The sequence below is a fragment of the Trematomus bernacchii genome, unplaced genomic scaffold, assembly GCF_902827165.1.
Source record: "Trematomus bernacchii unplaced genomic scaffold, fTreBer1.1, whole genome shotgun sequence".
Classification (NCBI taxonomy): domain Eukaryota; kingdom Metazoa; phylum Chordata; class Actinopteri; order Perciformes; family Nototheniidae; genus Trematomus; species Trematomus bernacchii.
Genome location: NW_022987733.1, coordinates 1 through 25,257, shown reverse-complemented (window position 1 = coordinate 25,257; position 25,257 = coordinate 1). Strand labels below are relative to the sequence as shown.

Genomic DNA, 25,257 nt, shown 5'->3' with positions numbered 1-25,257 from the left:
TTACTTAAGAAACATTTTGAATGCAGGACTTTTCTTTGAAATATTTTGAAAGTAGGGTATCTGTACTTTTACTCAAGTAAAGCATCTTATTACACCTCTGTCTACTGGTGGTGCGCAAATAACAGGGGAGAGGAGAAGATAAACAAAATGCTCAGACAGTTACACAAAACAAATGAATAAAATGTGTGCAGGAAATGTCTTACACTGGGTTTGCTGCACCATTGTTGACTAAAGAGTTGCCGATGTGGACCTGTGCCCCCTGAAGCCTGTCTGAACAGCAGTCTCCTCTGTTGGAGATGGTGACGGAGGTGATGATGTAGGGCTCCAGCAGGTCCACTCTCCACCAGGGGTTGCTTTCTGCATCAGTGTGGCTGCACGATCCAGAATTGAAGTGATTGTCACGGTTTCCATCAATAGCGCTGCTGGCAGCTCCAAATTCGTGCTCATAACGGTTTGATTGGGTCGCTTTTCCACGCAACGCCACGTTTTCTAGTAAAGAGACAGTTGAATATATAATTATAATACACACATTGGAAAATGGTTTAGGCTACATTAGTATTCCAACAGATAACTGGTCCTGAATATTCAACGCACAACAACTAAAGAAAACAGAAAATAGAAAAAACACAAATTACAAACAGAGAAATGCTGCACATTTCTCAGAAAGTAAATGATGACTTGATATTAGATCTGTGAACAGTGATCATTAAAAACTATTCCATTGTGAGTTGGGTTACGCTTTCTGAATTTGCTGCATGTTGCTTCAGCATGCACGTGTTGCCAACTTGATAAAGATGTTTATAAGTGTTTTAATGTTTATGCAGTGTTTTATTTCCAAACGCTGAACACGTGCTGATGAATTGGAGATTGAATGTGTTTTCTGTATTTGTTTGTGTCGCTTTGCTGGGATTTCTTACATGGCGATGTGTTCACAGTTACATTCAAACAGTATTACTACAATAACAATAACTAGTTATTGGAGCAGCAAAACATACAGTATCTAATGTGAGCAGTGAGATTACAATATTTCATGCATTAAATAACTGCTGAAAAACTAATATTTCCACCGCAATCCAAAGGATTTTGGAGCTAAAGCTATAAACTAGACCAGTGGTTCCCAACCAGGGGTACGGGGACAAAATAAACAATTTTAAATCAATTTAATTAAGCTTGGTGTCCTGCCCCCACAACTATCAAAGTTTACGAAAGATAAGCAAGGTCGAGTGTCTCAATAAAAGCTCTAGTCTTAACAAAAGATGTTGAAACTGTTAAATACGATTAGAAAATGATTTAACAAGAAACAATGTAGGCGCATCATCACAGATGAGTGAGGGGGCTCTTCTAGAATGGAGACCAGCTCAAGGGGTAAACGAGACAAAAAAGGTTGGGAACCTCTGATCTAGACAATGAAACTTAATTTGTATAAACCTGCTTTTCTTGCTAATGGACAGCCTTACGTTCACTTCCCTGTTATGTTTTATAGTGAAAACGTCTTATATAAACAATTCATACTCACGATAAGTGGAGGCAGAGCACGTCTCCATGAGGAGCATGAGAAGGAAAACACTGAGTTTCATCATTCTGGATGAGACCTAGGATAGTCATTAATAGAATATATTTAACATAAAACACATTTCTTTGTTATTTCTGAAAGGCATCATTTAAGAAATGAAAATCAGATCTAAGTGTATTGAAATAGTTCGATTTCAACATTAAGACCATGATCCCGCCCCTTATGTCTTTGACAAATGGGAAGTAAAAGTTGAACGTATTTAATACAACTGTTAATAAAATCAAAGCTGTAATTTGAATGTATACTTTATGATGAAGACCTTTCACGAAGAAGAACGAATATTATTATTTTAAAGAATTAACAATGGGGAAGAGCTTGGTTAAATCCTTGACTTTGATTGGATATTCCTTCTCTGAGAATACATGATTTTTCGTAACCTGTCTGTAAGATACAAAAACTTCAGGGGTGGAAAATAACTAAGTAGATTTACTCAAGTACAGTACTTACAAATTGGAGGTACTTGAACTTTACTAAAGTATTTTAGTGCCACTTTATACTTCTACTCCACTACAACTCAAAGGGAAATGTTGTACTTTTTACTTCACTATATTCATGTTACAGCCAAGGCCGGATTAACTGGTCTCTCTCTCTCTCTCTCTCTCTCTCTCTCTCATTCTCTCTACCACGCACTTTCACACACACACACACACACACACACACACACACACACACACACACACACACACACACACACACACACACACACACACACACACACACACACACACACACACACACCACACACACACACACGAGCAACCACATACTTTCATTACATGTTTTACTTTTGTAACTCTCAATGTTTGTAGAATAGAACTCCTCGTGTACTTGTAAAGCCAGCCAGTCATATTTGCTGCTTTGAGGTTTTGATTGGTATTAGTTTCTTCTTGAGCCATACACTGTCTTGAGATCTTATCCATTGTATCCTTGTCTTGTGATTTTTGACTGAAAGGGCAAAAGGCTAGACCTACTTTGGTTGAGCTATGTAGCTGCGTACCTGCTTTTGACAAATAGGTGTGCGATTGACCTGCCAGATTGAATGAAAATTTCAATCATCTGGCAGGTCAATCGTACTCCACTCCATATTTGCCGTAGACCTGTGTTTATGGAAGTAAAGATATATTTAGGCTGTGATTGGTTATTCCTCGTCACATGACAAGCGTTGCGCGCAGCAGCGTTTAAATCGGGGCGCCCTGGATGCACGCTGAGTAAAAAGGCACTTGGGAGTGCTGGCATGCATCGGCGGCTTCCACCACTTGTTTTGAGAGGCTGCTTTGAATACAAGTGAAATGTAACACGTAAAAACAAACAACAATAACCACAGAAAAAATGGCAACTGCACACGTTCACTTTAGTTGTGGTGAAAACAAAGGTAAATGTATTTTGCCAAACCATGCGCTAGCAAGTTTGTTGAAGTTTGTATATATGTACTCACACTGTATAGTTGTGGGATGGAAGATGGAAGATGATCTCAAGGTGAGTGATAGAAGGCTGGCGGGTTTCGCGGGAATCAGACGAGTTTTGCCTGAGTTCAAAGAAGAATCTGGCAATGAGTGAGTGCACAGGAGAGGCTTATATACTATCTGATTGGAGATGAAAAGCAGCAAGGACCCCAGGTGAGCTGACGGGGTGGGTGTGGCTACAAGACATTGAAGGAAGTCCAGGAGAATGGCAGCATTGTTTGCTAAACACGGAAACTTGTCCATAACCTCTCAAGTATGATGCCAATGTTTTTGGCTGCAGGTTGATAACAATATTGTTTGCAATAGTTTCAGTCTAAATAATTGTGTGCAGACTCTTCCTTCTCACATACACGGAAAGGAATCTGGGGAGATACATTTTTTGAAACTGACACAGCTTGGGCATCTACACAGATGAGTTACCTAAAATCCTTTTCGTAAACTCATACTGTGGGCGTGGAAGGCCTTAACTGGCTGGAGAAGGAACTAAAAGAAAGCGGTTATTATGATTCTATAAATGTTTTAAGAGAGCAATGTACTGATAATCAATGCAACACATCATCCAACAGAATCGGCTTTATGAATAACATATACAAATGGAAACCCTGAACTAGACTCTATACAGATGAGCATCAAGGAAGCAGCAGGATTTGCTACAGACAAGAACTTGTTTCTAACCTATTGTCCCTCAGAGATGATGCCAATGGTTTTGGGTGCAGCTTGTGCATCTCTGAAAACAATGATTGCAATAGTGTCAGTCTGAAGTATTTGGGCCTCACTTAATTGTCAGACACCCGGAAAGGAATTTGTGCAGGAAATACAATCTGAAATTGAGACAGCCAGGGTTTCCACCCAGAAACATTGCTTCTCTCCGTGCCTCTCCACACGGAGAGAAGCAGACCGTGACAATAACATCCGGGATCAGCAACTTCTACTGATGTTGGAAAATGTTTATTTCGTCTGGTGCTAGCTTCGTTATTGTCGATAAAATATATAGACTGCCATTTAGAAACATATTTTATTACTTATAAACACCTCTCTTAGCTCAGGATGTGTCCCAGCTGCCTTCAAACATGCCGTGGTTAAGCCACTACTTAAAAAGAAAAATCTCGACCCCTCCATTCTCGCACATTTTAGGCCCATCTCCCAGCTACGTTTTTTATCTAAAGCCCTGGAGCGAGTAGTCTACGCCCAGCTGCAGTCTTTTTTAACCATGCATGTAATCCATGAAAAGTTTCAGTCTGGCTTCAAACCCATGCACAGTACTGAAACAGCGCTTTTAAGAGTTTTTAATGATCTGCTCCTAGCCGCCGACTCAGGTAGCCCAGCTGTCTTAGTGCTGTTAGACCTGACAGCTGCCTTTGACACTGTGGACCATAGCATCCTGCTGTCACGGCTTGAACAGTCCGCTGGCATCACAGGCTCTGCCCTTGCATGGTTCAGGTCCTACCTGACAGACCGTAGCTTCTCAGTACAGCTAGGTGCCTTCTCCTCAGCCATAGCCCCTCTTACCTGTGGGGTTCCCCAAGGCTCGATTCTGGGCCCCATCCTTTTTCTACTGTACATACTTCCCCTAGGTTCAATTCTAACTAAACACAATATTCCCTTCCACTGCTACGCCGACGATGTACAGATATATCTGCCTCTCAAAGCAAATGTCAAACACTCACTACAGCAGTTGATGGACTTTAACAGAGATAAAATCCTGGCTGAGCAAAAACTTTCTCAACCTCAACGAGAGCAAGACTGAGGTCATCTTCTTTGGACCCCAACCTCCAGCCTCTCCGGTTGATATTCTGGGCTCTCTCAATAAAAACATCCTCCCCTCTGTCATGAACCTTGGAGTGACCTTCACTAGCACTTTTAAATTCGACAAGCAGGTCAGCACCGTAGTCAAATCCTGCTTTTTTTAAATAAGACTATTGGCCAAGACCAAGTCGTATTTATCTTTTAATGACTTAGAAAGGGTTATTAACGCCTTTGTTACCTCGAGACTGGACTATTGCAACGCTCTGTATGTGGGTATGGACCAGGCCTCAATTAAACGCCTGCAGCTAGTCCAAAACGCAGCTGCACAATTGCTGACTGGCCACAAAAAGCGTGACCACATCACCCCAATTCTGGCCTCCAGTTCGGTTCAGAATTGATTTTAAAATTCTTTTATTTGTTTTTAAAGCACTAAATGGGCTGGCTCCGGCCTATATAGCTGAACTCCTCCAGCGCTACACCCCAGCCAGAGCTTTAAGGTCTGCTGACCAGCTGCTGCTGGTAGTGCCCAAGACCAGGCTTAAAACCCAAGGGCACCGAGTCTTCGCAGCAGCTGGCCCTAGGCTCTGGAACACTCTGCCCCTCCATGTGAGGTCAGCCCAGACCCTAGGGGTTTTTAAATCTACACTAAAAACACACTTCTTCTCTCTGGCCTTCTAGTTAGAGCGGAGCACGACTCCTGACTTTTCCCTGTGTTTTTTTTAAATATATATCTGTTGTAATTTATTGTCTTTTATTGTGATTGTAGTAATGTGTTTTTATTACATCAGCACTTTGGCTCGACCAAAAATCGCTTTTAAATGTGCTTTATAAATAAAACTTGATTTGATTTGATTTGATACAGTAAATACAATTCTGCTTCAAACAATAGGGCTAGGCCAAACTGTCTAGAAATCTAATGAAAACAACAAATATTCAAGCTGAACTGAGGATGATCCTCCGTCACTTTAAAGTAACTAAGAGGATGTCTACGATCTTTCGGGTCAAACTCCATGAAAACGTTCTGTATTCAAATGTCCAATTCATTGTGTTGGGATATTACAACCCATTGAAGGAAGCCCAGGAGAATAGCAGCATTGTTTGCTACACATGGAAACTTGTGCATAACCTCTCAAGTATGATGCCAAGGGTTTTGGGTGCAGCTTTTGCAGTTCAGATAACAATAACTTTGCAATAGTTTAAGTCTAAAGAATTGTGTGCAGACTCTTCCTTCTCGCATAGAAGGAAATGGATTTGGGGAGATTTGTTTTTTGAAACTGATACAGCTTGGGCATCTACACAGATGAGTTACCTAAAATCCTTTTCGTAAATTCATACTGTGGGCGTGGAAGGCCTTAACTGGCTAGAAAAGGAACTAAAAGAAAGTGGTTATTATGATTCTATAAATGTATTAAGAGAGCAATGTACTGATAATCAATGGAACACAACATTCAACAGAATCTGCTTCATGAATAACATATACGAATGGAAACCCTGAACTAGACTCTAGGGTTGGTCATAGAGCATCTTGACCTTGTTCGTCATTTATTTTGGTTCCAGCTTCATGAAGACTCTGAATATGTTTTGAGATATTCCATTTGAGAGCATCGAGGAAGCAGCAGGATTTTATTAAAAAATACAACTATAAGTGGGCTAGAGCGTTGATGATCAGATCAAGGGGCGTTGGTGAACTCAAGTTCTAAAAAAGCTCTTAGTTGGGGCAAAGAAACTTTAAATGTAAAAAAAGATTTGGATCCAGACCAATAACGATAGACAGACCAATATAATGTTCTAATGATTTTATTGTATATCAGAATTGATAACATAGAATTATGTCCTGGACCAGGTGGTGACCAAAAAAAGCACCAAAACAGTATAATATGTAAGCAAGTAGAGCTCTAAACATTCTCAACATGCAATCACTGTCATTCTAGGAGATGATTTTAGAAAGAAGTGATTTTTGGTTTTCTTTTGCATTGTGAACTTCTCCAGTTCTTCACTTAATCCAGACGAGAGCCGTACACCTCCACCTCACACAGACTCAGGAACTCATCCCGTCCTGGGATGACTATGTTGACGAAGCGACCGTCCATCCCCTTACAATCAAACTCACCGACGCCACCTGCAGGGATACTTGTGATCACAGCACACCTGGCAGAAGAAGCCGAAATTACTTTGTTGAATTCAATTAAGGTTGGTTTTGTTGCTTTAACAAATTGCACTGTTGGCCACATTGGGGCAGCAGAACAAACATTGCAAAAACAGGACTTTGAAATGATCACCTCACAAGGTTGTTGTGGCAAACATGCAAGCAAACATTTGTCGTTTTCATCATCTATTGGCCACCTGATGAACTCTGTACTGGTCTCCGTGTGATGTAAATATCTTGCTCTAAGCTGCTCAACGCTCCACTGTGCTCACCGGCTAGTTATTAAGTGTGTGTGTGTTTGTACTTTGGTGGTGAGCAGCTAGCGTACAGTCTGGGATATCTGAGGTTTTTCTTTGTTAAGCAGCCGAAAGCAACACTATGATAGCAATAATATTAAACCAAAAATTGAAGTCGCACGTAAACCAAAAACAATATACCAAAAGAAGCGTAAAAAGCTGAATGAAACAGTATATGTAGATATACACTCAACACAAATACAGCTGAGACTGATGAAAATGGCCTTTGTGTTGAGGGGTTTGACAATTTGTGAGTTGTCAGCGCATCAAACTATGACCCTACACTACAGTTGCATTAAACCCTGGTGTGTAAAATTAAACAGTAAAAATTCCATGACAACAACATGTTGTTATAGTTTCACATGGGACCCAAACCGCAGTCTCTTGGGTAAAAGTCCTGTGTTGTTTTTTCCACCCTTATTCTACGTCACCACCAGCACTTGCTCTGAGCGTCTAATTGGCGCAGTTACTTGAAAACCCAATGTGTCCCCAACTAAAGGGTGCCTCGAGCATTGGAGGACATGACGAAGCCTTGGTATTTGAAGCTCTCTTATGAGACTGGGCTGGAGTGAATTTGACCAAAATACATCTGGGAGTAGTAAAGATATTTCAGTCTGAACAAAGCACTGACCGGCCACTAGAGTGACTAAAAACATTGTTAAGAACAGCTGTAAAATATGAATTACATCCAAAATACAAAGCTATGTAAATGAAGAAACCAGGGACTTTGAAAGGCTACCTGGAGTTGTTGTTGCCAAAGTTTTCAACAGAGTCTCCGATGCGGATCTCAGCTCCATTGAGTCGTTCTGGGTCTTCTTCTCGGTTGGTCACCTTGACAGTAAACACTTTGTGGGTTCTGCGCAGATCCAATCGCCACCAAGGGCTGATGTTGTTTTTTGTGTGAGTGCAGGAGCCGTCCTCCCACTTGCTGCCAGGATTCCCATCTATGGCATTATATGCAGTGCCAAACATATACAGGGATGACTGTGAGGCTTTTCCTTGGAGTGCCAGGTTCTCTCCTAGAAAAAACACATTTACAAAAATGACCTGACTAATTTGTGGATTTCATGACAGCAAATATAAACAAGTTGAAGGTCTATCACTAACATGTATGATTTCTGATGCTAAATGATACTAAATGCATGATAAAACCAAATGGAAAAATTCAACCAAAAGAAAGAAAAAAAGGAAGCTATTAAATAGGATGTGGGACCCTGGCAGGATTACACAACATTTATGATTCTCACTTTAATCCAAATGTAGCTAATAAGAAGGTTGACTTTATAAAAAATGGTTGGCTTACACCATAGACTGTATCTAAGAAGTTGGCAAAGTCATCGTGACGTCCTCCATTTCTTTGTAAAATACAACAACCTTGATTTTGGGCCTTCGCCATTTAGTTTTTTTGGAACCATGAGTGACATGAGAGTGACTTGAATCTAGAGATTGGGAACAAAAAGTAATGTAGGGTAGTATGTATATAGGGTCATTTTCTTAAAGACTTCTACACAATTGGACTTCTTTTTACAGCCAGATCAGTGGCAGAGGAAAAGAGGAATTAAAGTAAAAGTATAGTCTATAATATATTGAGTGTATATAGTAAAAGTTATATATAACTACAAACTACAAACTAAGCTGAACTACACTTGTGATTCAGTTTTGACAAATTAAACTTTAAATAATTGGGTACCGCCATTTTTCAGGCTATAGCCATCTTACTTTTTAGGAACTATAAGTGACACGAGAGGGTGGAGGTAAATACATCCTTACCTTTTTCCTATTAATGGGACCATATTTTACAACTTGAACATCATGCTGGATTAAAGAAGACTTGAAACTAGCAATTGAGATCATAAATAATGGTTACACTGTTTCCAGCAGTAATAAGTCAAGTGAGTTGCAGGAACATTTTTTATAGACTTCTACACATTCAGATTTCTGCATTGAGTTAACTTTTCAGTCGCTTGGGTTAGACCACAGTTCTTGATAAGATGAAAATTACTTCATTATTTATTCATGTAAGATCCCTAACCCTCACCAGTTGGGGCATGGTACCCGTAGACTTCCACCTCACAGAGGGTAAGGACCCTTCCATCACCCGGTATACGCACAGTCACATAGCGTCCCTCCACACGATCAGTGAAAGTCAGAGTTTCCAAATTGTTTGAATCTATTCTAGAAATGGTACCAGCCCTGACAGAAAGAGAGCAGATATTAGACAGAAAGAAGCCCATTATTTACATATTATACCGGCAGTCATTAAGGGTTCAATATTGGTGCTCAAATGTACTTCTCCTCACATTTAAACTTTAAAGATATGCCAGTAGTTTTCAATTTTTCAAAGAGGATTTTTAGACAATTTTGTGTTAAACATGATATGGATGGGTTGTGACCTGTCAATCACAGGTAGTTCGCCTCTAAAGCTCTTCTTTACTCAGTATTTCCCAATTTGGGATCAATAAAGTACCTCATAGTATCGGACCATCATTTACTCAATTCAAATCATGCTGTAGTTTGTTGAAAATGGCAATTGAGACTATAAACTGTTCACTGAGGTAATAAATCAATTAGGATTGGTCATTTTCTCTATAATCTGACTAGTTTGTGTAGTTGCCTCATTAAACAGGACAGAGGAGAAAATGCTCAGACATGTACACAACATAAAAGGCAAAACAAAAAGAAATGTGTGCAGGAGATGTCTTACACTGGGTTTGTTGCACCATTGTTGTCTAAAGAGTTGCCGATGTGGACCTGTGCCCCCCTAAGCCTCTGCTGACAGCAGTCTCCTCTGTTGGAGATGATGATGGAGGTGACGACGTAGGGCTCCAGCAGGTCCACTCTCCACCAGGGGTTGCTTTCTTCATCAGTGTGGGTGCACGATCCAGATTGGAAGTGATTATAACGGTTTCCATCAATAGCGTTGCTGGCAGATGAGAAAGCGTGGTCATAACGGTCTGACTGGGTCGCTTTTCCACGCATGGCCACGTTTTCTAGAGAGAAGACAGAGGTGTGTCAGTGTTTCAATAGATAACTTTGAGATGGTCCTGAGTACTCACGACACTCCAAAGAAAACAGCATATCAGAAACATTACAGTCATAGAAAGGCTGTAAGTTGTTGGGAGAGTTAATCGGACATGGAGCTAATTATTGCTTATTAGCTTGATATATGACCTGTGTTTGAATACTGAACATTATTGACGCGGGCGCTTATTTTCCAAATAAAGTGCATTTCTGTCTTTGTCTTTGTGTAATGTGAGTTTGGTTGTACTGTGTGCATTTGCAGTAGTGTTGCTAAATAGTTTCTCTGTGTTTAGTGTCTATTCGGTCATTTGCACGTGTTTGCTTACATTGCAATGCCTTGAGCAACAGTATAATCGATACGAATCGGCCTAAAAACTTTCTATGCAATACAAAAATTCTGCAGGAAGTTTTTGCAGAGAAGTCAGCAAAAAGAGGAAGTGGTGTGCTGATTCAGTCCGAGTACAAAACAACATTTGGAGAAATCAGAGTAGTCATTAAGGCTGCAAAACATAAAGTGTATATATTTAATGTGATCAGATTACAGTCTTCTTATTTAGAATCCAACTGAGTTTATTTCTTTTTAAACATCATAATCAAATTGTCCTAAAGCTTTAGTTAATATTTAACTTGCTAATGAATATGTGTTTTTATCTTAAAGGAAAAAAAGCTTTTGCAACAACTACAGGGATTTTGGAGCAAAAACTTCCAGATAATTCAATTTGTATCTTGACCCTCTCGGATCATACTTACGATAAGTGGAGACTGAGCACGTCTGCAGCAGCAGCAGCAGAAGGACAACACAGACTTTCATCTTTCTGGTAGAGCAAGAGGATATCATTAACAGAATATAATACTTTTTTTTTACATATTTTACATTTTTCTTACTGTTATCAGTGATTGTAACGGTAAAGTTCAATGAGTTAGAGTTCAACATTAAGACAAGATAGATCTTTATTTATCCAAAGGGATTTTATTGCGCATCAGTTGCAGTACAAAGTAGGACAATTGCAAATGAGGATCCTTATGCTGCAGAGGGTTCCTATTTACACGCTATGTTACATGTTTTATAATCCATTCTCAGGCTGTGAGAAGCAACGTAAGAGAACAGGACAAAGACAAAATAAAAAGTGTTACCTGAGACCCCGACAGTCTGTTGGTTCAATGGAAAAGATAGAAAAGTCTCCAAGCCCCAAACAAAGAGATTATGTTACTCTTTATATGCAACCTGGTCAAACCTTATCCAACCAATCATCAGAAATCAGATCATATTCATATTCAACACCAACCAATCTTATTCGGTTTACTCCCATGCACATGTATTTCAGTTCCCTTTTCTTGTGGATTTGATTATAGGAGTCATCCAAGTTAATGCCAGGAAGTATGCTAAAGATCACTCAATACACACCAATAGTATTACCAATAATATCGGTTTAATATTATGTAAAGTAACTTTGATAATGATGAATTAAAAAAACTCATGTAGCGGTGGAATGTAGGTTATTACATTTAAGTACAATTTAAAGATACTATTATTAGTATTCCCAATATAATCTGCTTTATACTTCTACTGCACTACACCGGCAGGAAGGGAAAATAGTGTCCTAATACTTTAAAACTAAAACTAACTAACTAATATGATCATTTTATAAACATTTTATTTGTTATATTATCCAACAGCATATAGTGTACAAAACTATTTGTTCATCAGATAGTATTTAAATATTGCTTAAGCATCAATGCATCAGTAATAACTAGGGGTGGGAATCACCAGGCTCCCCACGATACGATACTATCACGATACTTAAGCCACGATGCGATAGTATTGCGATTCTACGATATGCTAAGTATTGCGATACGATATATTGCGATATTGCAAATCGCATGCTTCATATCCATTTCCGTCTTCCCTTCCTGGTTAAAAAATGTATTTTCAATATGAATAGTTTATGTAAATAACTACATTTGTGTTATTAGAACCTGAAAAGGAGATGGCATTGTTTTTGACACTTTCATTGCAATTGTATACATGTCTTAACGTAACTTCCTGTTTTATATATGACCATCTTTCGGAGGGATATGCTACAGTTTCTATAAATGAAACCAGAGGAGACTGTGAAGTCCACCGCAGACGGACCACTTTTGGACAAAATGTCCTCTCCATTAAAGGCAGCTTGTTCTGGAATAGCCTCCCAACTGAGATACGGGATTGTCCCACTCTCAATAGTTTTAAAGGTCAACTCAAAGAATGGTTGAGAAACAAACAGACGTGCAATCACCGCTAAATGCACTTTAACACAGGGGTATCTCCTCTTGCACTTTATGTAGCTCGTTTATCTTCTCTTGCAAAAAATGCTTATATAATAAAATATCGATACTTGCCATCCGTGTATCGATACAATATCGCCACGCAAAGTATCGCAATACTATGCTGTATCGATTATTTCCCCCACCCCTAGCAATAATATTCCAGAAAGTAATACATACTAATTGTAGCAGCTAAATTATAAAGAAATAAAACAGAAAATGAACTCCAAACTAAAACTGCCACTGAAGAACCGGCTATCAAATCGTACGCAGGGAAAAATATCCAAAGTTCAAGCGAGAATGTCGTTTTCGGAAGTTTATGCCAATAATCCAATATCATGCAGTACAATATTGGGTTTTCCAATCTTGCCCCTTTTGCTTTTTAAGGTACATTTACATTTAGCAAAAACTGTAAGAAAATAAATGTTAAACTATGAAATAAATTAACTGAACTGTATTGCTCAAACAATCATTTATAAACCATACTCTCAAAGGTGCTACTCAAACATTTACTTACTTGATGTGCATTTTACTGATAATGCTTTTGTAAATACACTTGGGTAATGTTTTAAAATGCAAGGCTTTAATTTATTATATAGCATTTTAAATGTTTACATAAGTAAAACATACCAGTACTTCTTTCATCACTGCTTAATTAATGGTGTTACTGGACGACCTCTGATTAAATTGGACCATTACAACACTAATGTGCACAAACTTGTAAACTGTGTATAATAAAGAGTTATAGCCAACATAATGCATCAACCATTAAATGTGTTTGACCAAAATGTGTGAAAAATAGCATAAAACAGCATCAGCATAACTCTGGTAAAAAACATTGCAGTGAATGACCCCTGATTATATCTCTGCACATGGAAAGTTGAAAACATACCAAATATTCTACAAAAAAACAACAGAATTTGTTAATAACAAAAAGGCTTAGTTGCAATTTATTTTTGCTTAATGTGCACAATCAACTTCTCTGTTCTAGTGTGTTTCAACATTTTGAATACTCTACTTCTCTGTTTTTCTCTCTGAAGAAACACAATCCAACCCTGCAGTTTACTGGTTTCACCAACTCAGATTTTATTTCCTTCTCAAATTCCTTTTCGGGTGTGTGACTGACAATAAAGACGCTGCACAAATTATTCAGACTGACACTATTGCAATGTTATTGTCTTCTTAGCTGTACAAGTTGTACCCAAAAACATTGGTATCATACCTGAGTGACAAGAGGTTAGAAACAATTTATTGTATGTAGCATATGCTGCTTCCTTGATGCTCCAAAATCATTGGCATCAGACCAAAGAGGTTAGGAACAAGTTGCCGTGTGAATCAAATTCTGCTGCTTCTTCTTGGCTTTCTCGATGCTCTATAATGGAATATCTCAAAACATATCCAGAGTCTTCACCGTTATGGTGTAAATATAACCTATATACCAATTGGATCAAATACAAAAGTCAGCCAAATTAATGTTGATACTGCAAGGAGACGTATTTTGTGAAAATAAATGTAAGATGTTGTGTAATTGCTGATATATTTATGATTAACATATCATATCACATATTCAGTTTCGGCGGCAGTTCGTCCTGTTTGTCCAGAAGTCTTCTCATCAGGGCTCTATAAATAAAGAACTACGGCAGATGTGCAATATTTAATGCAGCCGAACCGTGTATTACAATGCCGTTATGTGATGACTTCCAAAGAGAAAAGCAAGAACACTCGGAATAAAGTATTATTTTTTTTTAAAAATGTTTTCGGATTTCACATCGCATAAACACCATCTCCCAACGTGCATTGCGGCTAAACAATCCAATCACCGAGCTGAGGATCTTTCCTACGTCTGTTTCCGGTATTGTTCCTGTAATGAGAGTTCACATTTATGCTACATTGAAGGGTGGAATTCACTACACATCTTCAGAAACATAATTTGCTTCAGATATAACTAATAGTAATATTGTAACCATTAAGAAAAGCCAACTGCATTAAAAACCCAGTTAACAAACACTAGGTAAAGTGTTCAAACACACTTCTTAGATCGAAATATGACATAATCTTTGTACACACTACTAACCTGTTGAAATGAATGAAGCAGAGGGAAAGTAGCTGCCGTTCTAGCCAGAATGCCAAGTCTGCGGCAGACACATAATAACAACACTTACTTTACGGCATTCGCTCAGCAACACATTCCCTTTTACGGCATGCTCACTGAGGCCTTTCCGTGTCCTATACTGGAGAACCCGGCCCTCCCAGACATTTGACCCACACCTAGACTGTTACTCTACAGAAGTTTGTAGGTGATTCAGTTTGAAAGATATAATTCTGGAGTCCACCCATGCAGTGCAGCGTCGAAGTGCGCATATTTCACGTATTTAAACATATCTTTTCGAATATAAGGGGTAGAAATATGATTCAGATAACCGCATAAATATGTGGTCACATTTTCAATGTATATTGTCTTGTATAAATTAAAGGAAACCTATCATGCTATATTTAAATGATATATTGTAGGGCCATACCTATATAAGGTATATTTATACGTTTCTGTTTTCAAAATACCAAACAGATCATGCATTTTAGCCATGCCTCATTTCGCTCTATGTGCTGTTTGCTGTCTACGGGTCTGATTCTGCTTGACCGGCACTTTTCTAATTTTGTCCGGAAGATTTAAACTTTAACGGACATCTTGACCGGCGAAACAAACTGAAACTGAAACTCTGCCGCACGGTCCCCTCGTTCCTTGGAAGAGGCGGAGAGGTGGGTGTTTGTCATCTGCTGGTGGACTAACCGGAGAAAATTACAGTGCTTGCCTCGACGGGGAGGGATTGCATTGCAGCGGGAGCAAACGCTTGCCTCGGGGAGGGAGAAAGAAAGCCACAGCGGAGAATAAACAGAAGGGTAACCATGGTAACCAAGTATTTTTCGCTGCTTTTGTGGCAGACTACAGCGCCACTTACAGGCCTGGCATATGTACTACAGCGTCTCCAGCGCTTTCGAATGGCAATGTCCGTGGCTGTCTCCTCCTGATTGGTGGAGTTGGCCCAATAGCCGTAGCGCCACCGTCCTGACGTCAGGACAGTGTTCAAATCTGGATCAGTTTTTATCAGATCCGTTGCAGCCCCTTTTTTAGAGATTTGGGTATGGAGGAAAATAGAGAGGGTTGTGTTTTCTGACACTTGGTGAGTTCCCTGGAACACCCGGGACACATATTCATGTATAAAAGACGTACAAAAGTGCATTTTGCATGATAGGTCCCCTTTAAGTTATACTCTCCAAGGCCTCCAAGGCATGTTTATGTTAAATATTGTATCATTTAAAAAAAAGCAGAGGGCAGTATAGGACACGGAAAGGCCTCAGTGGGCATGCCGTAAAAGGGAATGTGTTGCTGAGCGCATGCCGTAAAGTAAGTGTTGTTATTATGTGTCTGCCGCAGACTTGGCATTCTGGCTAGAACGGCAGCAACTTTACCTCTGCTTCATTAATTTCTCCTGTTCAACAGGTTAGTAGTGTGTACAAAGATTATGTCATATTTCGATCTAAGAAGTGTTTTTGAAACTGTTCTTTATGTGTAGTTTAATGTCATTCTGTGAGCAGGGGCGGATCTACCGGCGTGGCATGGGGTGGCAACTGCCACCCTAAAAATAGGCCTTGCCACCAGTGGCGGCCGGTGGTCTTTTTTTTTGGTGGGGCTCTTGACGTACCGGAAGTGACCTACCCGGGGGGTACGGGGGGTTTCCCCCCGGAAATTTTTTTCGAGAAATGACCCCTTAAATGATGACTTCTGGTGATGTTAGAGGGGGGGGGAAAGGAGAAATCGAGGCTTAAAAATATGAGAAGACTGATCAATACCTCCATAATCTTCAGTGTGGAAAATATTATTTATCAACCTGAACATCTACTACTTTACCAGGAATTTGTGTTCTCAGAACTGGTCTGTTTTTTTCTTTCTTAAAACTGTTCATGTTTTATGAACCAACACCTCCACCAAGTAGCTTTACAGTGAACTGCATGTGGGATATAAAATTAATAGCATCTTTTCAGTAGCATTAATTATAAATATTTAAGTGGTTCAATACAAGTCACTACAGCATTTCAAACTGAACTGTGAATAAATGCAATTTAAAAAAAATAACCACAGCACAAAATGTCATAAATTGTGTTTTTTCTTTGTTTCTCTGAGGATTATTTACAAACAGGCTTATTTACATATAGCAATAACTCAGAAATGAAAAAGCTACATCGTCTAACACGAACAACCTGTTAGCATAATGATAATATATGTGTTATGTACAATGTAACTGGCAAGGCTAGAGCAAGAAAGAACATAAAGTTTGCAAAAGGTTTAAATAACTTCAAGTATCTGTCTTCAGATTACGTGGAGGTTTTAGTCCGATGGGAAGCAGATTTTAAGCGACACCGAAGATAAACCAAAAATGTGGTGGAGCTGCAAACCGTGTAGTGTTGCTGGGACAGGACAGGAGCTATAACCGTTGGAAAATACATCACAGACAATGCAACAAACGTGGAGACAGAACAATCACTTCTGTGATAAATGCCCACTTATTAATAAACTTCTAACAACCATGGGAAACCTCCTCTCTACATATAAAGTGATATCCAAGCATGGGAAACAAAAGACAGCATTTACCTGTTTGCATCCAGCTAGCCAAGCCTTTTTTGTGTACCAGCTACTTGCGAAGCCTCGTGTATAAGTTTTGTCTTTTTCACGAGATTGCTGCGATATATTCAAATCGGGTTGGTCCGGTCCAAGGTCTTTAAGCAACAATTTATCTGCCAAACTTCTCCTTTCGAAAGGATTGGAGATTAGCTCTTGAACAGAATTAGGCGGGGACCGAGGTCCGGAGACTCCACCTGCACACGAAGCCATCCTCATCAACTACTGCGTCAACCGGATACGAGTCACTGTCCAAACTACTCACAGACTGCACGGGGTGCTGACATTGGCGCCCCGTGACCGTCATATTTGACGACGCTGATTGGCTGAAATTATGTTTTCGCGGCATAGTTTACACGTTACAGATAGCAACAGTCAGCTGCTAGTGGCTGCTGCTGCACTGGTTGAGGGCTCCTCTCTTAGCGCCCAGACGAGAGAAGGTACACGGGCAAGGCCAGGCAGGAAACATGTGACTTATCAGTAACTTTAGACATCGTAACACAATTTTAAACGAGATTTTATTGTAGATTATACATTTTACTGATACCAATTATATAATATTTACCTTGTTCATTAAAAATAAAAATAAAAATATATATATTTTTTAAAATATATTTTTATTTTTATTTTTATTTTATTTTTATTTTTTAATATGGGAAGAGGTGGGGCGGCGCCCCTAGCGCCCCTATGGACCGGCCGCCACTGCTTGCCACCCCAGCTGCCACCCCAGTTGGCAGCTTTGTTTTAAAAGGAAAGTTGTGGTTCATCGGACATTTATGACAGAAAGTCTCTAATGTCCGAGTGCAAGTGAATGCAGCACAAGACGCGAGTCTTGTAACCCCTCCCCCGGCCCTGGCGCGAGCGTGGAAATATGATTGGCGGGACGGCGCAAAACGAGAAGCATTCGGACCCAAGACGGAAGGAATTAGTTATTTGCGTTCTACAATGACAGAGAAGAGATTGTACTCAGCATTGAATCAAAATGCACTCAAGCTGTTGATCTTAAAAATGGTAATCGCTGTTATAGGCATGCCAACTTGATGCTCTGCTCACGGATGACTCGATGAGCATAAAAAACTGTTAAGATGATGACCTTGTATGTGTGTATATATGTTTTTCTGTGTGGGGGTCTGCCCCCAAAAAACTGTTCTGAGAAAGTCAAATAAGACGGTGTGTAAAACTACACTGCCCAGCAAACAGAAAGTAACCACTTTGATTTAACTAGGCCAGTAGGTAAGGACTTTCCACTGGATAATAACTGCAGCGATGTATATGTTTTAGCTGAATACACGTTTTTTAACCCTAACTGATGCAGTTAGTCACTTCTTTAATGTGTGTTCTTTCTGATGTAAAGTCAAGGTTGTAACTGTTTGCAGGAAAGTTGTGGGGCACTGAACTGTTCCTTTGAATCTTTTGAATTTTGATATATGATCGTGATTACTTGTCTTTCAAATTTGAAAGAGGGTGAGCAAGCATCTTGAGGAACATTCATCATTAACTCCTCCAAAAAATATAGTTTATTTAATAATAACACTGAATATGTGAATCATAAAAGTGATTTACAGCTGATGGGAATGATATGATTGTTAATATTATCATATTAATTCAGACAAACATCGATGAGACCGTTAATTAATGTACTTATTGCGGCAGTCTGCATATATTTGGTACCCCTGCTGGTCTAAGAGTGAAACAAACTCATTCAGTTATTGTTCATTTAAAATTCATTAAATTATGTGTGCCTCCTTATATATTTATATTTAAAGGGGACCTATCATGCAAAATGCACTTTTGTACGTTTTTTATACATGAATATGTGTCCCCGGTGTTCCAGGGAGCTCACCAAGTGTCAGAAAACACAACCCTCTCTCTTTTCCTCCATACCCAAATCTCTAAAAACGGGGCTGCAACGGATGTGATAAAAACTGATCCAGATTTGAACATTCCTCTGACGTCAGGACGGCGGAGCTGACCTATCAGGGGAATGAGAGGTTGCCGTGGCATGGTAACAGCATGGTAACACGACGCTCGTAACTCGGCCCCCTCCTTTGCAGGGGGGCGTGGTCAGCTGCAGCGCATGCAAAGACACGGTGGAGGACAGCAAAATAGAGCGAAATGAGGCATGGCTAAAATGCATGATCTGTTTGGTATTTTGAAAAATAAAACGTATAAATATACCTTATATAGGTATGGCCCTACAATATATTATTCAAATATAGCATGATAGGTCCACTTTAAGGATTCACTGTTGTGCCACAATAATGTCACCTAATGTTATTGAGTTAAAATATCAATATTGTGGATTTCCAAGTTAACATTGATTGATATGACTGCGATTAAATCAGCATATACTTTTGCCGGGGGATGCCACCCCTCAAAATCTCCTGCCACCCTCTTGCCACCCCATGAATATGTTTCTGATTATTTGAGCTGCAGAGTTTTGGATGAGCTGAAGTCTGTCAGTAGTTTTTTCGAGAGGTCACTGAAAAGTGCATTACATTACTTGTGACCTCCTGTTTGATCCTAGGAGTAAATCTCCCCAGATTATTAACCAGAATTTCGGTTTTTGCTTATACTAATTGTTTAATAAATGTGTGAGTGTAAATATCTTTCACAGTTCTAGCTTTTCAAATGTGAAGATTTTTTTGGATTTAGAGGTTTTGTTTTTATATATCATACTTAAAACGTTTACTTAAAGGTGGGGTAGGTAATTTTGGAGAAACCAGCTCGAGTGCGCTAGAATTTGAAAATACCCAACCGGAAGAAATCTGCCACTTCCTTATAGAGCCCCTCCTCCAACACACACGAACGCGCACATGACCAATGAGGGCACGAGATAAGTTTGTGCACAGATGGAAGGCTGACAGGCAGGTAGGCCATCCAGTTATTTTAGCCGGGCCGGCTAAAATGATTGGTCGTGCTTTTTACAGTACTACGGCTTCCACAGATGACATTTTTTAATGGATTTTTTGTCAAAGCACTTAAGATATTCATTGCTATCGGGATGTTAAGAGCATTCCATGGAATATAACAAAAAGTTTATCTGGAGCCGGTTTCTCAAACTTACCTACCCCACCTTTAAGTACCATTCTCAATGCAGTATTTTCCTTGCAATGGAGTAATTTACATTGCAGTATTAGTACTTTTACCTAAGTAAAGGAGCCGAATATTTCTTCCACTGCTGCAAAACATTAATATTAATACAAAATGTTTGAAACCTACAAGATTTTTTAATAAAATAGTAGGAATGAGAATTGAAATGCTTACCCCGGTGAGAATAGAGGTTTTGTCCCAACAAAATAACTCGAAGTTACTTGATCTCAGAACTTCAAGAAGTGTCTGGAGATAAAAATCCTTAAAGCTGAGCTATTTGTATGATATCTCCCCCAAAGTCAATCAATAATCATGATCAGCATCCAATCACTCAATACCATGTAGTATACTCCCAGACACATGAACCCAGTTCTAGCCAGCAGATCAAGGTTCAAGTAGTTATCTAAGGACACACTGATGAAACATTCATATGAGTTCATGTTTGCTCAACCATTGCTTTAATCACAGAGTGATAACTGCACTGATCCAACAGTTTCATTTAACTAGGATTTAGTTTATCACATTGACACATATATATTATATATTATATATATATATTGTCTCATAGCTACAAATGTAAGAGAAATATATGTTTATATGATGCCGTGTGCAGAGGTGGGAAAAGTACTCGGATCTTCAACTTAAGTAAAAGTAGAAGTACCAGAGTGTAAGAAAACTCCGTTACAGTTAAAGTCTTGCATGCAAAATATTTATCAAGTAAAATATGAAAAAGTATTAGCTTCAAAATATAATTAAAGCACCAAAAGTAAAAGTAGTCATTGTGCAGATTGGTCCATTTCAGAATAATATATATGATATGTTTTATAATGATTGATCATTAAAGTGTTCTCAAAGCTGGTAAAGGTGCAGCTAGTTTGAATGACTTTGTGTACTGCAGAGTAGCTTGTGAATTTACTCCAGGTGTAACTACAGTCTTATTTAAGTGTTGATTATATTAAACTTCATTAATCCACATGTTGCTGTAGTTTTAAAAAGTTGTTGAAATGTTTCTTTAGAGGCCAGCAGTGTTTTAAGAGTCTTTGGACAATTCTCTTCCTAAGTTTGGAAGCTTTGAAATGCAATTTTTACTGCATATCATTCAGCTTTCAGCAGGCAAACTTTCATTCTGAATTCAGTTATAAAATGACAGAAAGAGTTGTGTTTTTTACGGCAAAACAAGTAGACTGCCTCTAACTGTGCCCTGTCAGAACATTTTTGTAAATATCCGATTTCTTTTTTAAATACAACTGTACGGCCTTCAAAATGTTCTCTTTCTTTCTTAATGTATTTTTTGCCAAAGGAAGTCTTGTTATTAATGCTTTCTACAGAAACACATAAACGGCTCAGGCATACAGAGGAAACTGGTCTTTGTTTGGGCCTCCAGACATACATTAGTTGTTTGAACTTTAATATTGTCTGTGGCCCTTCAGTTATCAAGATACCACTCTTACAGACATGATGGGGATTGATCTTCTGATCTAACTTTGGGTAAGAAAGCTTTCAGATGTCTTTCATAATATTTGTCTATTTTGTCTGTATTTAAATAAATAAAAAACCTGCCTTCAGAACCATTGCTTTCACTGTTCTTAAATGATTGATAGAAAAAAAAAATCTGTTATTTTCTTATGACATAAGACAAGCACATTCCCAAAAGGTGTACAAGTCCCGTGTGAAAGCAAAAGTCAAGGCAGACTTTTGTTGCAATCTCCAACAGTAAATCTTGACATTATGCAAACAATTACATTTAAGATGCACATTTTATTTTGGATGCTTTGTGTACACATTACATCATCTTTGCAAATCCATTACATTGAATGCTAATCCAGTGCAGAGCCAAACACCTCCACCTCACAGAGGATCAGGAGCCCCTTTCTTCCAGGGATACCTATGTAAACATAGCGGCCGTCCATCCCGTTGGGAACCTTGAACTCAACAGTATGACCTGAAGGGATGCTGGCGATTACAGCAAACCTGTAGAAGAAGCAGAAATCACTACATTAACCTCAGGAAGGGTTAGTTGAAGTAATAGGCTTTTCATTTTAAGTTCAACATGCACTCAAAGCGTTATTAGGTTTCTACGCTTTACTTGGTTAGAATGTTGGTTGCAGATCTTTTAATTAGGGCTTGGTAATGAACAATATTTATATTTCAGTAATGTTTAAATAAATGTTTTCAAATCATGTCACAGAATCCCATTTGACGATCCTCGATCAGGCCTTTCATTTGGCGACCCTGGTATTTGTCCATTTCTGTGATCAGATCAGAACACATTGCAGGAATCATTCATGAATGAAGGGTATTCCCTCTCCAATCCTATTTCTTGGCAATGTAAGGATTGTTAATCTAAAATGTAGCACCAGGTAAACTTGAGAGAGAAAAACTGAATAATTGTTCCTCAAACGTGTTCCAACAAAATACAAATTTAGTGACTTTTTAATATTAGTATTGTTATAGGACAGGCTGTAAGTTACCTGGGATTGTAAGCACCATTGTTTACAAGAGAATCTCCAATGCGGATCTCGGCTCCATTGAGTAGTTGGGGGACTTCCTTTTGGTTGGTTATCTTAACAGAAAACACTTTGTGTGTTTTGGACAGAGTCAGCCTCCACCAGGGGTTCCTTTCATAGAGCGTGAAAGTGCAGGAAGTCAACTTGGAGGCCCGACTCCCATCAATGGCCTTATATGCATACTGAGACCCATGCAGTGATGACTGTACGGCTTTTCCTTGAATGGCCAGGTTCTCTCCTGCAACAAAAAAACAAAACAAATATCGGCAATATTTAGGCTAAATCACCAACATGTATGACTCCTGATGCAGATTGTTTTTCATTATACTGTTTCACCATGACTCTCAAAGTATTTGATTTAATTTGCCGTACCATAAAGTTATATGTTATTGGAAAAGAGGAATTCAAGTAATATTATAGTCTATAATATATTGAGTCTATAGTTAAAGTTATATATAACTACAACTGCACTAAGTAACTAACTAACTAACTAAATGTGTCATTCAGTTTTGGCAAATTAAACTTGAAATAAAATAAGACCTGTTTTAATAATCATAAGTGACATGAGAGGCTGGTACATCCTTTCTCTTTTTCCTATTAATGGGACCATATTTTACAACTTGAACATCATGCCGGATTGAAGAAGACTTGAAACAAACAATTGAGATCATAAACTAATGGGTACACTCTTTCCAGCGGTAATAAATTAAGTGAGTTGCAGGAACATTTTTCATAGACTTCTACACAATCAGACTTTTAGAAAGAATGCAGGTTTAAGGGACTTCTGCATTGAGTTAACTTTTCAGCCGCTTGGCTTATATGACAGTTCCTTGTTTAGATGGAAATCACACATTATTTATGTAAGATCCCAAACCCTCACCAGTTGGGGCATGGTACCCGTAGACTTCCACCTCACAGAGGCTAAGGATCTTTCCATTACCCGGTATACGCACAGTCACATAGCGTCCCTCCACACGATGAGTGAAAGTCAGAGTGGTCAATGCCTCTACTGTAGAAATTGTACCAACCCTAAAAAAAAGAGAACAAAAGTGAGAAAGAAAGAAGAACATGAATGACATGTTATACCCCTAAGGCTTCAACAGTTAGATAAAAGGTAACTGGTAATTTCATCATAGACTTCTATACAATCTGACTCCTTTTTGCAATCAGGGGGGCACCCACTGCGAGATATGAAAGACGATGCAAGTTTAACGCACTTCAGCATTGCCTATATTTCTGATAAGCAAATAAGTAAAATGACATGGTTGAAACATTTAGGAACAGTTTCTATGAGAATCTACTGGCAGAGGTGAGTAGTACATTTACAATTTTGAGGTACTTTTAATTCAACTTTCTATTCCTATTCCTCTACATTTCAATACGGAAATAATGTAATTTTATTCCAGTACATTCATTAAACAGCTTTAGCTACTTTTAACTAAATGTATCTCTAACAATTAAACTAGGGGACTAACTCTTTAAGTCACAAAACAGTCAAATCATATAAATAAAATTAAACTTGTAAAATGCTTCTTAATGCATGAATATATCTAGAAATGTCACATACATATGTACATTTAATCATTAAGTACATTCTGCTGATAATACTTTTGTACTTTTACTTAAGAAACATTTTGAATGCAGGACTTTTCATTGAAATATTTTGAAACTAGGGTATCTGTACTTTTACTCAAGTAAAGCATCTTAATACACCTCTGTCTACTGGTGGTGCGCAATTAACAGGGGAGAGGAGAAGATAAACAAAATGCTCAGACAGTTACACAAAACAAATGAATAAAATGTGTGCAGGAAATGTCTTACACTCGGTTTCTTGCACCATTGTTGACTAAAGAGTTGCCGATGTGGACCTGTGCCCCCTGAAGCCTTTCTGGAACTCTGTCTCCTCTGTTGGAGATGATGACGGAGGTGACGATGTAGGGCTCCAGCAGGTCCACTCTCCACCAGGGGTTGCTTGAACTATCAGTGTGGGTGCACGATCCAGAATCGAACTTATTGTCACGGTTTCCATCAATAGCGCTGCTGGCAGCTCCAAATTCGTGCTCATAACGGTTTGATTGGGTCGCTTTTCCACGCAACGCCACGTTTTCTAGTAAAGAGACAGTTGAATATATAATTATAATACACACATTGGAAAATGGTTTAAGCTGCATTATTGTTCCAACAGATAACTGGTCCTGAATATTCAACGCACAACAACTAAAGAAAACAGAAAATAGAAAAAACACAAATTACAAACAGAGAAATGCTGCACATTTCTCAGAAAGTAAATGATGACTTGATGTTAGATCTGTGAACAGTGATCATTAAAAACTATTCCATTGTGAGTTGGGTTACGCTTTCTGAATTTGCAGCATGTTGCCTCAGCATGCACGTGTTGCCAACTTGATAAAGATGTTTATAAGTGTTTTAATG

General features: G+C 38.8%; 3 protein-coding genes across 4 annotated transcripts in view; all 3 read right to left on the bottom strand.

Annotated features, from left to right (window-relative positions):
* LOC117494901 (fucolectin-4-like) overlaps positions 1 to 20,403 on the bottom strand; it is a 46,177-nt gene extending 25,774 nt beyond the window's left edge. Inside the window, exons 1-3 of one of the 2 annotated variants that reach the window (XM_034145905.1) lie at positions 20,374 to 20,403; positions 1,517 to 1,592; positions 204 to 489 (exon numbers count right to left, since the gene is read on the bottom strand). In XM_034145905.1, coding sequence (XP_034001796.1) covers positions 204 to 489; positions 1,517 to 1,580 — 350 coding nt within the window. In that variant the 5' untranslated portion in view covers positions 1,581 to 1,592; positions 20,374 to 20,403. Of the gene's footprint in view, positions 1 to 203; positions 490 to 1,516; positions 1,593 to 3,008; positions 3,105 to 20,373 lie in introns of those variants that run through there. The other variant, XM_034145904.1, reaches the window with a different exon arrangement.
* On the bottom strand, positions 6,564 to 11,535 carry LOC117494903 (fucolectin-4-like). Its single transcript, XM_034145906.1, has 6 exons — positions 11,380 to 11,535; positions 10,996 to 11,060; positions 9,929 to 10,214; positions 9,263 to 9,417; positions 7,964 to 8,243; positions 6,564 to 6,930 (listed from the first exon to the last, which is right to left on the bottom strand). Exons 2-6 carry the CDS (start codon positions 11,054 to 11,056, stop codon positions 6,780 to 6,782), a joined length of 933 nt encoding a protein of 310 aa, XP_034001797.1. The 5' UTR covers positions 11,057 to 11,060; positions 11,380 to 11,535; the 3' UTR covers positions 6,564 to 6,779.
* A 1,654-nt stretch (positions 20,404 to 22,057) lies between the features above and the next one.
* Positions 22,058 to 25,235, bottom strand: LOC117494906 (fucolectin-7-like). Its single transcript, XM_034145910.1, has 4 exons — positions 24,646 to 25,235; positions 23,705 to 23,853; positions 22,789 to 23,062; positions 22,058 to 22,288 (listed from the first exon to the last, which is right to left on the bottom strand). The coding sequence occupies exons 1-4, from the start codon at positions 24,993 to 24,995 to the stop codon at positions 22,135 to 22,137; spliced, it is 927 nt and encodes a 308-aa protein (XP_034001801.1). The 5' UTR covers positions 24,996 to 25,235; the 3' UTR covers positions 22,058 to 22,134.
* Positions 25,236 to 25,257: the final 22 nt, after the last annotated feature.